The 17,840-nt window shown below is 30.2% G+C and overlaps 2 protein-coding genes across 2 annotated transcripts in view; one reads left to right on the top strand and one right to left on the bottom strand.

The window, feature by feature from the left end:
* Window positions 1-17,620, bottom strand: part of LOC100203155 (cytadherence high molecular weight protein 2) — a 32,899-nt gene extending 15,279 nt beyond the window's left edge. Inside the window, exons 1-2 of the mRNA XM_065812997.1 lie at window positions 17,528-17,620; window positions 2,672-3,065 (exon numbers count right to left, since the gene is read on the bottom strand). Of these exons, the coding sequence (XP_065669069.1) occupies window positions 2,672-2,921 (250 nt within the window). The 5' untranslated portion in view covers window positions 2,922-3,065; window positions 17,528-17,620. The remainder of the gene's footprint in view (window positions 1-2,671; window positions 3,066-17,527) is intronic.
* LOC100210284 (neurobeachin) overlaps window positions 5,669-17,840 on the top strand; it is a 104,288-nt gene continuing 92,116 nt past the window's right edge. The window contains exon 1 of the mRNA XM_065812996.1: window positions 5,669-6,158. Coding sequence (XP_065669068.1) covers window positions 5,868-6,158 — 291 coding nt within the window. The 5' untranslated portion in view covers window positions 5,669-5,867. The remainder of the gene's footprint in view (window positions 6,159-17,840) is intronic.

Genomic DNA, 17,840 nt, shown 5'->3' with positions numbered 1-17,840 from the left:
GTATTGTACTGTTTAACGTTTTTTTTGTTTTGTTTTTTAGTTTAGTGTTTTAGTTTCTTATTGTGGTGTTTACTTAAAATTAGTACTTGTACTATATGTAAATATTTTATGAAATGTAAAATCTATTTCAGAATACATTTGATTTGATAAAAAAAAATTAAAAACCGGGTAGTGAATGTCTAAACAAATTGATTAATTACTTAAGTTATTTATTTTTATTATTGTAATTAAGAGCTAAATAGTTATATTTACACGGATTCATTCTGCATGATAGTGTGTGTGAAAAAAATCATGCGACAGTAGCACAATCTATACGGCGCCATCTTTACAGCGTTACGGAATCAGGGAATCAGGGAATCTGTGTCAAAGCTGCTTACTTTATCAATAATTATGTTTTTTAATTTGCATATTTGTACAAATTATTTGAAAAAAATTTATCTTTAGTATACCTTTGATATACCCATGTCACTGATTCCGTGATTTTTTGTATATATGCATCGCCGTTTAAATAAATATTAAATGGCCAAAGAAAAAAGGAAGACAGTTGTAGTCTTATCACTGAGTCCTTTATTTTAAATCGTTTTTCTACATAACGAACGATTATTGTTTAAAATTTACTTGAAATAAATTTAATTAACCAAAAACAAAAGCAAAAAACCAAAAAATTATGACACAATTTAATAAAACACAATAAAAATCTCAACTAAAAATTAGACTATGTACGTACTCTTTGTACATACGAAGACTAATTTCTCAGAAAAGAAAGGTTTTTTATAAAAAATTAAATCAAAAAAAATTTATTTTAAATAATAAACTAAAATAAGAATGAAGTTAATGTAATTATCCAATAATTATCATAATATTATGAGTTATTTTCACATCGTTTTTAAGTAAAAAATAACAAAAACACAAAAAAGCAAACAAGGCAGCTTGTTCGCAGATAGAAAAAAGAGAGAATAAAATTATTTAAGATATTTAGAAATAACTTAATTCATTCTCAATTTAATAACTTAAATTTTTAATAGGTGGCATTACAAACCATAGTTTCGCGTAATGAGGCGTATCTTAATCAACTTGAATTGCGAGTTTTGTGTCCTGCAACAAAAAAAATGCATTTCTATTGGTATTTGATTTACAGGGTTTTAACAAAAGAAGCGTAAATTACAGTTCAAAAGTATTGAAATCCGAAAATCCCATTTTTTTAGATACGTAGTAATGACTTTTTACCGACGATATACTGTTATTACTCAAGCTAATTATTATATAAAAAAAAATAAAAAAAAACCTAAATGTTGTCAAAAAAAAAAAATTTTAAGAGAAAATGATTTAAAACCATGTATCTGATGTTTATGGCTTTAATCTTATTTATTTAAGTTAATTTTTCCAATTTATATGAAACTTATTATTTATTTAAAACTTATCAATTTATAGAAACTTTTCCGTATTTTGAAAAAAAAAAAAAAATTTTTTTTAACTCATTTTTGGTTTTGTAACACCAAAATCTTAACAAAAGCTTTTTTAAAAATAACTCAAAGCCTATAGGACTAGGGGCGGATCAAACATATTTTGGTGTCTAAAATAGCTAACTTCTGGACATGGAGCAAACTCCATTCATTTGTATGTTTATACTTATATCAAATAAATAAATGTCAAATTTTACATAGTTGATTTTTTTAAACGCTAAGATTACCATGAAACTTAATATTTATTAATGGATGTTGTTTTGTTGAGAATAGTCAAAAAAAAATTTTTTATTAACTTCTTGCTCTCACGTTTTAGGGTCTTATAACTTGGATTTTTTGTACCCAAACTACAATTTGCGTAATTATTTGCAAAGAATCTTTATTCAGTATAAGTTTACACATAAATTTTTAGAGTTAAGAAAAATGGATACTCTAGACTCAAAATTAACCAACTGATTTTTGATTAAAATTTTCCTAGGGAGCTTAGATACCCTCTCTGAAGTTATAACTTTTTTTAAAACTTCTTTAAATTAAAATTTCTTTAATGTTTTATTCGAAACTTAAATTTCTTAAAATTAACTTTTCTAAGCTTTCTCATATCGTAAACGGGACGACCGAATAAGCGCGAATATTGAAAGTATGAACTTATAGGTACAAAAGACGTAAGTGCGAACTGGCTTAAGTGCAAACTTGCATAATTGCGAACTGGCATAAATGCGAAGCAGTTACAAAAACTGGCACAAGTGCGAGCTGGCATAAGTGCAAATTGGCATAAGTGCGAAACGCCAATTCCCCCTTATTTTAATATTTGCATCTTATTCGGCGCACTTTAGCCAATTCGTACTTATACCAATGTTTGCAAATTTATTTGACGCGTTTATGCCAATTCGCACTTATGCTGATTTGCATTTATCCCTGTTTTGCAACTGCTTCGCACTTATGCCAGTTCGCACTTATCAAATTTGCGCTTTTTCAGCCTCGCGTCGTAAACGTTCAAGCAAACGTTTTATCTAAATGCAAGTTTTCGCCTAAACAATGATTTTCTTCTTGATTTCCCCGGAAACTTTGTTCTATTTTGCCATAAAATCAAAACAATATTTATGCGAAAAAAGATGGTAGAAAACAAACTATATTAAAATATGGTACAAGTTGTTAAATAAATCTATTAAATTCAATCTTTTATGATAAATAAATAAAAAGATACATACCGCTGTTGTACCTTTTGAAAACATATTTAGGGGAGTCTTTTCGGTTGTTTACGAAGTTACTGATTTCTCCATCGTGTTTAATTCTACCTTCACCTAAATAGCCACCAAAAAGTTCTTCCGAATGACGGGGATTAGTTATATTTGATAGTGCTTTATCTGAACTTGTTACATTTTCAATACGCTGGTGTTTTATCCACTTTTTTTTAGATTCAAATGGAAGTTTTCGATGATCGTAACGTATAAATACCATGTTAAAAACATTGTTCCATGTATTCAAAAATAACTGTTTTAAGAAATCATCATGTAGGGTTTATTAAAAAATGTAAAGATTTTACAATTACAGTAGATGACGTCAAATAAAACTTGTTGCAAGAAGTTTATAATACTGGTTATCCTACAAATAATTAGGTATTGTAAATAATATTAGTTTCGCTTCGTACAAAAAAAACATGAATTATTTTTTAGAGAGTATATATGTAATGGAAACGGAATAAAGAAATTTAAAAATTAAATTACCAAAACATACGTCAAAAAATTAATTTTTGATTTTCAAAAAACTTCAAAAACTTTTAGGTTAATCGTTAAAACTCGATTAGGTTAATAAAATTTACAAAAAATTTGTAAATTTTAATATAACATAGTAATAGTATATTCACGAAGTATTATAATACTTTGTGGATATACTACTATTACTTTGTGTTTATAATATATTTATAATATTATATATATAATATTGTAGAAACTCTATAATATTGTAGAAACTCCAAAGTTACGTTACCATCAAAAAAAGAGCGAACTATTGCAGAGAGCGTCTTTTTTGTTACAAAAATTTAGAATTTTTAAACTTTTACAATTTTTAAAAATAAATTAGATTTAAAAAATGAACAAAAAAACAAAAAGCATTTTAAAACATAAAGTAGAAAACTGCAAAATACTGCAAATAGTAAAACAAATTTTTGAAATGTAGTTAGTAAGCTTTGTAAATCATAATCGAAGTGAATTACTCCCTTACCTAGTCAATGTAAATCATAATCGAAGTGAATTACTCCCTTACCTAGTCAAAGTAATCGTTTTTTGTATAAAATAGTATGGATAAATATCAAAGTTGTAGATAATCTCTACTACATGTTTGAACCTTGTTTTTTACTTTCCCGTTTAGCCATATGTATTTTTTCAAGGAACTTATTAAAGTCCTACGGCTTTTTTTTGTAAATCAGGCAAAAATACTAACTCTAATTATAATCTATTCTTAGAAATTTCAAAAAACACACCCTAAAAAATAACAATTATTTAACTCTAAATCAGTGAATTTTTTTAACTTTTTTTTGAACATCTATCTTTTACTAGTCGTACCACAATGCTTCGCATCTTTACAGAAAACCCCTTTCTGTAAAAATGCGATTTCTGTAAAATTCATCCTTATTCTTCTTTAAATAATTTACAGAAATCTTAAAAAGACTTTGGCGACCAAATCAGGAAAAGATTTTCCACAATTTTTTTTATTAAGTTATTATTTTTTTATTTGCTGTCACAGTAATAAAAATTAGGTCTCCCATTCAATAATATGTTGGCAAGTGCATCATGTAAAAGTTCATGCATATTATTTTGACCTCCTGAGCAATTAGGTGATGATAATATATTTCTTCCTGAAATCATGCATGCACGATCTGCAATATTCTCAACATAATACTATAAATCATTCTAATTTAAGATTTTTCTAGTTCTGATAATACCAATTAGATCATTTGATTTTTTTTTAAGAAAATTGAGTTGCAAACTCTATTTCTTTCAAATAAAAATAGTTCAAATAAAATTTTTTCAAATAGATAAAAGCTCACTTGCTGTGTAATTGTAACCCTTCTATTGCTGTTTTGTTTCATTAGTTTTTTACTATACACAAATTGACCTTTTGAGAATATAACAGTATATCGTAACATATCACAACTTTAAAAAGACATTTTCTTTTCCTCGTTTTTTTTCAAACTCTATGACTTCTTTTATTGAGATTAATTCCTTAATAAATCCATTAATTCTTTTGAATTCTGAATCCCACTGGGTTCAGAATAGCTGATTCTAAGTAACTTTTTAGGTGCCCTAAGTGCCTCGAGTTAAGCTAGAACAACTACAATAGGATATTTAAAAAGTTTAAAAATATCCAGCTCTGTTTTTAAAAGTTTTAAATTGGTTGTATCAAACAAATTAGTCCTTAAATGCCTTATTTTACCTTTCATTACCCTTTCAAACTGCTCAAAGTATGTTTGGTATACTTTTAATAACCTGTTGCCAGTTAAAAGATGCACAATACTTTCAAGAGCTCAAAATACTTTATTGAGAATTATGATTCTAATGAAAAACATTTACCTTCTGCAATTTAAAAAAAAATTCTACTAGATAGTTCTGCTGACACAATATAATTTGCACTGTTGTAAATTTGAATCTAAAAAATTAATTATCTTTGAGATCTTTTTAAAACAAACAGACAAAGCCAATTTTTCCTAAACTCAGACAGGCTGCAAATCTAATTTTGTGAAAAAAACAAACAATGCATGTTTATATATTTGTATATAGATATACAAAAAATATATACTCATGGATTAAAAGTACTAACATATGCACCTGCTCAAATGTTAAATGTATCCGCTTTAGTGTGTTAATTGGTCGCTCTCTTTAACAATTTGGACCATCATAAATGTAACTTAATGTATTATCAAGTTTTAAATAAGGTTTACAAATGACAGAGATTTAGAGTAACATCGAGAAATTTCATCTTACATTGAGAACTAATCAAGAGTTACATTTTTCGTTTCATTTTTCTTGAATTTTTCAGTGAGATTTTATATATAACAATGAATGGCTAAACGTTTATTCTGAACAAAATACATGTTTTTTTTTCCGAGCAGGTTTAATGTTAGGAGTTTTCCATAGTGACTGAAATTGATGGTCAATATACAAACCCATAAGCTCTCTTTTAAAAACCTCAACCGAATATACTTACATAATACCCGGAATATCAAGTACTTAACCGGGTGATAACGTGTGTACCCGTATCTAGCAGGATGTGAAAAAGTTCAAGTGCTTATTCTATTTTAGAATAACCAAAAAAATAATAATAAAGTTTATTTACGGAAGATTGAAAAACTAATTTTCGATTATTTTGTACCAACTGTATAATTATGAGGCACAATAAAAACAAACCATGGCTGAAAATGCTTTGAATACTTTATATGTTGAAAAACAAAACCAAATTGATTTCAAGAAAGATGAATTGTTATCGGAAACTTCTGTTAAAAAAATGAAAAGTACTCTGAGTTCTTCGTTTACATCAAACAATGGTGCTTCATTTCAAATGCAAATGGCTGATACAGAACTAGAAAGAATTCAAACAAAAGTCAAAGAGGAAGTATCATCAAGTTCTTCTAATGATAATGCCGATTTTAATAAATTGGATATTTTTGAATCTAAATTAATTCAAGCAGTACTAGATTTTGTAAGATGTTAAATTTTAAAGTTTTTAAATTTAAATTTTCCAAACTGATATTAGGGAACTCAGTTGTAATCTTTTCTTTATAAAATTATATTTAACAATTTTATGCATTATTTATATTAAATTAATATAAATAATTCTTTGATTTAATTTTTATGTTATGTTACTTGAAGTTGTGTAACAATCAAGCAACGCTCCTTTAAAGTTATGAAAGTTAGAAGGCCTCCTTTTTAAAAAAGGCTAAAAAGGCCTTCACTCAATTATTTTATTTCTCTCTAAATTGGAATTCTTTAAAACTTAAAGAAAATTTTAAAGCACTGAAGTTTGCTGATAAATAAAAAGTTTTTGAGCATGAAGAAACATTTACAAATAAATTATGCGGCTACTACTATATTATTTTATTTTTTTGTCAATATATTTATATATGATTAACATAATTGTATAGAGCTTAAAAAGACTTAAATAATGAGAGGTCTTTTAGTTTTAGAAGTTAATTGGATCCAAAGTTATTGCATTTTTTGTGCTAGAAGAATTGATAATTTTTTGAGAAAGCGCCTTGTCCTTAAGTATGGAAAATTTAGCATGGAATGGCACCAAAATAATATAAAAAACATCAAAAATTGAAACAAACAATATACAAAGAAATAAAAACATTTTATACATAATTTCTAAACAAAATTCCCAAGTACCATTTCTTCAAAAAAATATAAATAAATACTTGTTTTAAATTAAGGAAAGGCTATAATTTCTATTTCCACATGGACTCTTTCAAAAAACACTTTTTTTTCTATGTAAATTAACCTTGAAGTTTTTAAACGCTGAGAAATAAAAAATTATGTATAAATGTTAAAAAGAGTCCACATTCCATTAGATTCCTTGTCCCTTTTTAAATATATATGGAAAGTTTCATACATATTAGATGTGTTTTGGTGCTTAGGAAATCTTATCTTTAAAAACTACTTTTGAAAAAATGTGTCCCATGGCAAGTTTTTTTATCGATAGTGGTCTTAAGACATGAATAATATTTAAAAGAAGTCATATTAAACATAGTACTTTCTATATATGATCAGAAAGAAAATGAGTCAAACTAATTGTTGCAAAAAACCTCAAGGTTTTAGCTTTATTATAAAAAAAGATATAAGAGAGTAAAGTTCATGAAAATGACATTTTTTTTGTCAAAAATCAAATGTTTTTCGTTGTGCTCTAGAATCTCTAACTATAGATTATATCAGGTAACCAAAAAAGTTCGTGCGGTTTTTCCGTATATAATAAAAACACACAAAACGACAAAAGTAAGTACATTTATTCATCAAAATAGTCACCATTAGCATCTAAAACCTTTTCCCAACGTAAAACAAGCTTATTTATTCCACTTCTAAAAAATTCTCGGTCCTTTGAGTCTATAAAAGCTTTCAACTCCATTTCAACCGCGTCCTGGTCTCGGAACTGCTGTCCTTTTAAATGATTTCCCAGGGAAAGGAAAAAATGGAAATCAGTAGGGGAGAGGTCTGGCGAGTATGGTGGATGAGGCAAACTCTCCCAACCAAGGCTTTGGAGCTTGTCCTGAGTCACGCGAGCAGTGTGCGGTCTCGCGTTGTCGTGGAGAAGCAGAACTCCTCTCTTGTGCACCAGTGCAGGCTGCTTTACAAGCAACAGGTCGTGAACTTGTTACAGCTGTGCTGAGTAGACCAGTCCAGTAATGGTTTGGCCTGTTGGGAGCAGCTCGTAATGCACCACACCAGATCACACGATCTAGAAAAGGCTCAACATTGTGGCGTGATAAGAGTGATATGCAGATCGTAAGCCGTTGCTTCTTGTTGTCGATCGACAATTTGTGCGGAACCCACCGACTCAGCTTCCACGCTTTCCCAATCGCATGCAGATGCAGGCGGATGGTTTCAACACTCACAGCAAACCTCACTGCAAGTTCTTGGCAAGTTTGGCTGGAGTCAGACTCGACAGCGTCCTTCAGTTCATCCTCATCAACCAACAATGGGCGTCCAGAACGCGGCAGGTCTTCGATGGACTCATCTCCCGAAGAGAATCGCTGAAACCACTTCTGTGCTGTGCGTTCACTTACTGTACCTTCTCCAAATGCTGTGCAGATGTTTTTGGCCGCTTGTGTTGCATTCCTTCCAAGTTTGAACTCGTAAAGTAAGCAAGATCGAATAATCGTTGGTTGGGTTGCCATCTTTTCTTTACACAAAACCTTTCCTGTAAGCTCGTTACAAGCCTACACTATATATGCAGCAACTGCGCGTGACACACGCGTTCTATTACGCAACAAAGCTACTTGCCTTGTGCGATGTGGGTGTTGTAAAAAATGCTAAAAACAATTCAATTACCAAAAACCGCACGAACTTTTTTGGTTACCTAATATTAGTAAATATAAGTCTTTATTTTAATTTAAAAGTGTTTCACTTCAAAGAATTTAGAAATTATTAGTTTAGAAAAAAATTATTTTTAGATCAAAGTTTTAAAGTTATTTAATCTAAACATAATTACTATGTAACTTAATTATTTAAAAGTTTGATATTTTTTTAATATCTACTAAGCAAATAAAATTAAAATTTGTTTAAAGGATTTGAACCCTCATCCAATGTTGAACTAACAGTCTTGTCTCATAAATGTAGCAATAAATCAACCTACGCACTATACTCATGTCATATATATTGTGGTTCTGATCATGCGATTGCATGGTCAGAATTCATTGCATCTCCTTAAATCAGATCATGCCATTGCATCTCTTTATATCTTTCAGCTTGTATTTCTTCGGATTCGCCCTATTATCACACTATTTTCTACTACCCTAAAGCTGACTGGAATTCTTTTTGAATAAATTTTATTGAACAATATATAATAGTTGTTAAAAGTAAAGTTTTTTGTTTTACTGCTGCTGTATTTCTGTATTATATTGTCACTGTATTTCTCATACCTGGACATATGTAACTTTAAAAATAAATATTAACTAAATAAATATTCATATGCTTCCTAGATTACTATGCTTAGTTACATTTTTTTTTTAACATTTCGTTCATTTACGTCATATTAAAACAATTGGACTAGTTTTTCTTCTGTAGCTAAATATGATGATTATTTCAATATTCGCATAAAAAAGTGAGTTTTATAAGAATTCGAACTTTTTTTTTCTAATCAGTCTTCTATCTGTTATTAGCCAGGTCTTTGAGTCTTTAGTCAGGGATGCGGAGTCCCAAAAGGACTCCGTCTTTATATCTCTACTTTTTCCAAGCCTGTAGTGTCCAGAGGCTCTAAACATGTTTGTTGACTTATGATGCTATAAGAAAAAAATTCATGAGATTTAATGACTTGAAACTTATTGTTTTTAAGCCCGGAGTCCTGGAGTCCCGGAGTCCTTGCCGCCATTATACCTACCTATACCTATATACTTATTTATACTTTTAGAGCTCCTGGATACCAAAAACTAGGATGAAGTAATCTTTTTGTGACTTTCAAATCGGGAGTCCTTTCTGGGACTCCGCATCCCTGATTTATTCAAAGCATTATTTTCTCTATTTTTATTTTAATTTAAATAGCAGGAAAAAAATAATTTTTTAAATTGGGCAGGCTAACTTAAAAATGACCATCCTGCCTTTTTTGTGCACTGGCATTAAATTTCAAACTGAGAAGTCTGGTAATCTGCTCCCAACAAGGCTGCAAGTAACCACTATTAAGTTGGCATCTTCCAACTTAATAGTGGTTACTTGCAGCCTTGTTGGGAGCAGATCAGAGTTTAAATAAAAAAAAAATTAAAAAAGCCAAAATGATAGAATCAATCTATAAAAAGAAATCTTTACATAAAAAGATGAGTTTGATCTTTTTACATACATAGTTTCATAGTATCATTGTAGTTTAAACTAAGCTAACTTTTTCCAGAGTAGCTCGAGCATTAAATGTGAAACTATTTTATTCACTTTTCATCTTTGTGTAGGTATATTTGTATATTGCTAAAATGTAGCACATTAAGAATTAACTTGTTTATGTTCTGTTTCTTATTTTTTATAAAATAATTTTCTAGAACAACAGATGCTGCTTCATTGTCTGTAAGTATAGTATAAGATTTCATTCTTGTTAATTAATCACTGTTAATGCCTGTTGATTGTCTTTCTATCTTTAATAAAACAAAGTCTTTAATGTTGTCTGTAATGTTGGTTGGCCATTACATTCCATTAAATTCTTTTCACCCAATTGTTGAAGCTTCTAAATAGTTTTTTTCACTCCTTCATTTGTTTTTTATAAACTGTGGCGTTGGCTTTTTTACTTAGATTTCTTGATATGTTTAGATCAGTGGCGGCCAAACCACTGCCTGTAGACTTTTTTAAATGCCCCTTAAAACAATTTGGATATTTAGGAGATTAGAAGTATCACATTACCATTTTGGTAATGTGATACTATTATCTACCTCAAAAATCAATCCAGGCATCAAAAACTAGTTTTAGATAGTCAAGTTCACCACTCTTAATAATTATATTGCTTTTGATACAAATGATTATAATAGTTATTAGTCACCTATATTTTTGTAGAAATAAATATTTTTTGCCCGCAAAATTGTTTTTTAACTTTTTTTTGCCCATTTCCTAAAAAGTCTGGTCACCCCTGGTTTAGATGAACCTAACACAAGTGTTGGGTATTTTATTTTTTTTTTTTTTAATTTATTACTATAAAAAAAGTTCTAAAACCACAAAAAATTATTTTAGTTATTTAGTTATCAGTTCATAATTATAGCATTACCACAACACAGTATAAATTTTTTTTCATATATCAATGTACTGCTCTTGTGTCAAAATGTTTTCACACAATAGAAGCTATTTCTTACAAAAATTGCAATTTAAGGTGGTACACTAATAAAAGAAATTGCTGATTTTAGAGTAAAATATCAAAATTTTGTTTTTGAACTAATTTGTTTTATCCTCTTTCATTTTTATTCTCATTTCAATTTTATCCTCTTTTATTTGATATAACCATATTGTATTAAAATATATAAAATATTTAAAAGTCACATTTTTTATAGGTTACTAATAATTGTGAGCCTTAACAATGCCTTAGCAACAAAACAAAAACCTTTATTTAACCCCTTAATCATTCCTTTTATAAAAGTTAATCTAACCAATAGTTTATCTTTATCTAGTCATTTACATTCTATATCAAAACCTTATCTAGTCATTTACAATCACTATTAAAAATTCTATCTAGAAATATGTTTATAATTTTTTAACAACATATGTTAACTTAAGGTCAGGTCAGGTTATCCTGCTACTGGTAACTTGTAACCCAGTACAACCTACTTCATATTTTGCTGCCTTGTAGAGTAAACTTTTTTAGGCAAAGGCTAGGAGAAACCAATTCCAACTTAAAACACCCCCTGCCTTGGAGCTCTTGGTTGAGTAAAGGCTAAAGATGGTTTCTCAATAAAAATACTCATCTTGGGCAGATGTTAAACACAACCGGCTACTGTCTTGTAAAAGCCCTTCTAGGGAGAGACTTAAGGGGTAAACAGATTCTAAATGTTGACCAGCCCCGCATCCCACATTGTTTCCAGTTTAGGATGTTGAATCCTGTATCTTTATGACTCAATGCATAGATTTTGCTTGTGTCTCTGTTTTTATGACTAGGCAACATATTATTTTATCTCCTAATGAGGGTACAGCTCTAAAACTCAGTTTTATGGTTCTGAGGCCGGCTGGTAGTCAGGTTTCCCAACCTCTGTGGTAGCTCTCAGAGAGGCTGATTCCATCAATAGCTGTAAAATATCAGAGTACTAACAGTGCCATGTTGTGCATGGATGGTGTCCCTGTTTGTACTTTTGGTGTGCATTGTCAAGGCTTAGGGTTTATTAATAGCAATGAGGCATTTGGTTAGGCTATTAAATAGTGTACTGAGTACTATCTGTGCTTTGAGTCAAGTTCTTTAACAAATTTAAAAATGACTAAAGTACCAATAACTATAAAACACAAAAAACCATTGTCATCACCAAGTTTTCTAAACCTATCATTCACTAATATTTGTGGTCTTCAAAGTAACTTTTCTTCTGTTGAGTCTTATCTCTTGCAAAGTTCACCAGACCTACTTGCTCTTTGTGAGACTAATTTAAGTTCGGCTGTCTCATCTTGTGATCTTAGTGTTGCTGGTTATCTTTCTTTAATTCGTAAAGACTCCAATAGTCACATGCTTGGCCTGGGCATTTACATTTGTAAGAATTCACCCAATTGTCGAGAAACTAGATTTGAATCCACCAACTATTCATTTATGTGCTTTTGTTTAGCACCACTTCACTTTATTGCCTTTCTCTTTGTTCTATATTGCTCTCATTCATCTCTTGTTCTATATTGCTCTCATTCACTCTTTTCGATTGTTATTTTTGATCAAATTGACTGAGCCCTCTCTCTTTATCTATCAGCCAATATCATTGTTGTTGGTGACTTTAATGCTCATCACACTGAATGGCTTGGCTCTAGTGTCAGTGACTCTGCAGGTGTTGAGGCCCACAACTTTTGCCTTTCTTAATGTCTAATTCAAATAATCAACTTTCCAACTCTCTTTCCGTGATTTTCTTTGTGATGGCTTTTGGGTAGAAATCTTTTGTCTTGACTTTCCTGCTGACAACACAAATCTTTTATTCCCTCTCGATGATTCCAAGTCAAGCCCAACTTTTCTCAATGGCTTTCCTCACATTGTGCTGCTGCAATTTCCAATGGAAACCATTACTTCCATATCTATCAGCAAAACAATTCTCCAGAAAACAGACGCTATGAATTCTTGTATTTCATCTCAAAAATTAGGCTCTCATGGCTTCTGGAGAATCTTTAACAGTATCAATACTAAAGGCAAATCTGTTATTCCACCTCTCTTGAATGGTTCAGATTTTTTCACCTCACCTAAAGACAAAGCTGAGTTGTTTGCTAAGAACCTTTTATCAATATCATCTCTTGATCCACTAGTTGTGTTCTACCTGATATTGTCGACAAACAGGTTGATCCATTGCTTGACATTCGTATCACTCCAGCTTCTGTGTCTAAAATGGTTTCCTGCTTAGGCTCTTCTAGAGCATGTGGTGTGGACAACATATCTGTTATTGTCTTGTAGAAGTGTTCTCCGGAGCTGTTGTTTATACTTTCAAAACTATTCAACAAGTGCTTATCAGAGTCTTGTTTTCCACATGCTGCAAAGCAGCATCTGTTATCCCTATTTTCAAAAATTCTGGAGAGCAATCTGCTTGTCTTACTACCATCCCATTAGCCTTCTTCCTATCATAAGCAAGGTTTTTGAATCTTTAATTAACAAACACTTAATCTCTCATCTTGAATCTAATAACTTTCTGATCATCAATATGGATTTTGATCTTCTCGTTCTACAGCCGATTTGCTAACAGTAATAACTGATAGATTTTATCGTGCATTAGATAGAAGTGGAGAGGTTAAGGCTATCGCTCTCAAAATTTCAAATGTTTTTGATAAAGTTTGGCATGCTGGTCTTCTCTATAAGCTTTCTTCTTAATATGTATCAGGTAATATCTTTAAAATTATTAAATGCTAACTTACCAATCGTAGTATAAAAGTTGTCCTCGATGGACAATACTCTTCTTCATATTCCATCTATATAAGAGAAGATATTACGCCGCAATGTTGTTCATTTTTAGGCATTTTAAAGACAGTTTTATTGCCATTAGGGATTAGGGATGTAAAAAAAAAGTTGTAGAAAAATTTCATTTCAGTTTTTTTTTTATATATATCTCACCAGAAAAATATTAGTGTTAGGCTTTACTCCTATTTCTTTATTAAAAAAATTCCTTACTCCTTTACTCCTTTATTTTATTTCTTTATTAAAAAAATGAGCTTTAAGATCTGATAAATGTTGCTTCTGCATTCATGCAAATTTTTCAAAAGTTTCAAAAAAATGTATATATATATTTCAAAACAAATCAGAAAATGAGCAGTTCATATTTAAAACAACCCGTCTAAGATATATTGAGCAGTTCTCGTCTAAGAAAATGAGCAGTTCATATTTAAAACATCCTGTCTAAGAAATATTGAACAGAAGTACTTCAATCTACTGCTCTCAGCTAATTTAAAGTTAGCAAGTTGAATCAATCTCTAAAAAAGTTGATCTGCAAGGTGATTACTCTTAATATGCAATATATAGCTATGTCATAATTGCTGTGATTTTTGAAATTGCAAGCATTCTTGGCCCTACATGTGCAATTATTTAGCAGAAAAAAAAGCTGAAATTGTGTTTATAAATCTTGATCCTTGAATTTTTATCTAGACTTTTTATGAATTTTATGATTTTTTTGAGTTCACTTTATTTCAAAAGAGTGGGAAAAAATGAAGTTTTGTCATGCTCCTAATAAATGTTTATGCTACTGACAGCAACTTTACTTGAAGTTTACGTATCATTTTTTGTTGTTGTTGTTGCTTTTAAAGCAGCAAAAAATCACATTTTACTACAACTGAATTTGTTATTGCTGTCATCAATCATTCAAAACAAATTTTCAAAGATTCCAATCCTAAAGGCTAATATGATGAAAAGCATTATTTCCTTAAATTAAATTGTAATTTTAGATCACATTTCATAAGTTAATTACTTTGGTAAGAGTTGTGCATAAATTTTATGAAGCAGTTCAACCAAAATTTGAATTAATTTTAGTTTCGGTATATCTTAAGTTTTCAGTTTAGCGCTAATAGGGATAAAGTTGACAGATAACCTACACAAGACACCTAGTTACTATAGTTACCTATTTAGTAACTGTTGTGAACCCGCAGTAAAATACAATATTAAATATTAGGCTTTAATCAAATATATTAAGTCACTACAATAACAATAATATAAGTAAAACGCAATGATAGAGTTAATGATAGAATATAATTAATATATATGATGCGCTGATGCGTCAAATCTTAAATGACAGGAAATGTCACGGTTTTAGAATGCACTATAAATATAACAGTCTTCTCCGCTTTTGAATTTATCCATGAGAATTGTTTCTTTCAATGAGAGAAATGCTGAACTAATAAGTAATGTAGTCATTTAGGTATTTAGGTCTTTTAATATTTTGTCCTGCTCTTGAAAATGGTGGGGTTGAAACTATTTCACTGGTTTCTTTTAATACATACCACTTGCCATTTGACTGATCGCAAGTATTGGGTGCAATAGTCCTTTGGTCTCTACTTCTATTTTTATGTCTATATGATTTTTAAGGGCTACAGCTTGCTTAAATTATATTTTGTTTGAGCATGGGATTAATTTCTTTGGTTAAAAACAGAATGTTTTTGGTCTGATGTGATTTTGTAGTAATAGGCTTAATTTTATCAATATCTATCCATGTATTAAAGCATGAGTGTTACATTTCATGCTATTTGTAGCAAGGCAAAATTTAAGTGGTTATTTATTTCCTTTAAAGCAGATAGATGAAAGAATGTTGTGTCAGTATGTCCATTCCAACAATTACAGGCACAACCAATTTATCAATAACAAAAAACTGTACATTTAATTTTTCACCACCCATTAGTAATGAACCTTAACTTTTAATGTGGAGTGATTTGCCAGGTACACCTGTGAGATGTATCAAGTGTTGTAGGGAAGGTTCTATTGTGTAAGAAGTTTATAGGTAGTTATGTACCGATGAAAAAGGCCAATTGTGGCTAAAAATAGGGTGTAATGTATGTATATAAAGGTAATAAATTAATAATAATAATAGAGCAGCCATGGCGCAGTGGTAGCGTGCTTGCCTCAGAAACAAAAAATCCGTGGTTCAAACCCCACCTCTGAGCAAGTTTTGTGACATCGGTTAGGAAAGAGGCGTGAACTTCCAACTAAATGCTCATCCGCAGTGCTCTGTGATCGTAAGGACTTTTTGGGGCACCTATATATCATGTATGTAATTTGCATATATAAATTGTGCCTATGCACCAGTAGTGGTTTGGCCTATTAGCTAATGGTGATGCATTGGCCAATGCCAATTAATTAGCTTAAATAATCGGCCGATTATTTCATCTTATTTTAAGCCGGTTATTTGGCATTGGTTGATGCATTGACATTGGCTAAAAATTCAAACTGCTACTGGTACATAGGTACAATTTATATATGCAAAATATATACCTAATATTAATATATTATCTTCATATGCATACATTAAATCTTATTATTAGTCACTATCGGCCTTTTTCATCGGTACATCACTATTCAGAGGAAATGAATGTTTTGTCTAAGTCAGTATCCAATAATGCCTGAGTTTTATTTTTATTTATGGAGGTGTCAATCAATCTATCTGATGAGTTAGTTGAGACTATGACCGAAGAGAGTACTGTACTCTTGTCCTCATCATTTGTGCATTTTTTTTAAACCATGGCTTAAAAAAAATGCACAAATGATGAGGACAAAAGTACAGTACTCTCTTCGGTCATAATCTCAACTAACTCATCAGATACATTGATTGACATCTCCATAAATAAAAATAAAACTCAGGCATTACTCTTATTAAAGTGTAAGTTTTATTTTCTGTTTTCGATAAACAAACACTTGTCTAGTGACCTTTTTTTTGAAAATTTATGCAGGTAGAGTTATGTGCTGGGCATTTTGTTTTGTCAAAAGCAATAGGTTTTGGTAATTGTTTGATTTTTGTAGCTGCAAAACTTGGTAGTATGGTTGTAGCAGTCGTGGTTGTCGTTGCTAGATTGAGAGCATCTTCAGCGACCAATTCCATAGTAAGGGCTGTTTTGTAAAGTACATCAAGATTCTTTTCTGTAGATTCGAGTAATCACTGTTGAATAGTAGGCGAGTAAATCACTGCAATAAAGGCATCACATATTAACAAATTTCTATGTTGATCAGCAGTAAGGGACTGTGTTGGAGACTTTCTGGCAAACTGTTTGAGGTTAGTCATAAAGTTTTCAACTTATTCTCTCTCATGTTGCTTAAGTGATCAAAGTTTGTGAAGCATCATGATTGCTGTTGACCATTTTTGAAATTTGTGATTGAGATTTGGTATTGCCTCATATGAGGTTGCATCTTGAATTATAGTAAAGGCTTTTACTCCACATAAAACAAATAAGACTTCAAGTTTACTTTTAGTTCATTTAAGCGTCAAGTCTTAAAGTAATAATAGCTTGTAGTAATAGCAATCAATATCTCTAAATTGCTTGATACTACTACTACCACTACTACTACTACTACTACTACTACTACTACTACTACTACTACTACTACTACTACTACTACTACTACTACTACTACTACTACTACTACTACTACTACTACTACTACTACTACTACTACTACTACTACTACTACTACTCAGCCCTCCAAATTAAGTATTGTAAATTGTAAACAATAATTTAAGTTAAAATAAAAAAACAAACCTTTTATGAATTATAAATAAAATAATAAAAACAATCTTGCCAATACTAATTTAAAATATTGTTTGACTTAAATTCCTAATAAAATGGTATTATGCTGTGCTCAGTTTGTATAAAAATTTTGAAAATCTTATGCAAATATTGACATTTGAAAGAAAAGTCAGCAAACTCAGCGTTTGTTTTTCTGACAATTTTATTTATTGATTTATTGAATCCTGTTTCTATTTTTTGACAAACTTATTTTTTTCTAATTTCAAGGACTGACTACTACTATTACCTATATATACATAATTATTTAATGTATTATGTATTGTAA

Source organism: Hydra vulgaris, chromosome 12 (assembly GCF_038396675.1).
Source record: "Hydra vulgaris chromosome 12, alternate assembly HydraT2T_AEP".
Taxonomy (NCBI): domain Eukaryota; kingdom Metazoa; phylum Cnidaria; class Hydrozoa; order Anthoathecata; family Hydridae; genus Hydra; species Hydra vulgaris.
This window is presented reverse-complemented; position numbering and strand designations above follow the sequence as displayed.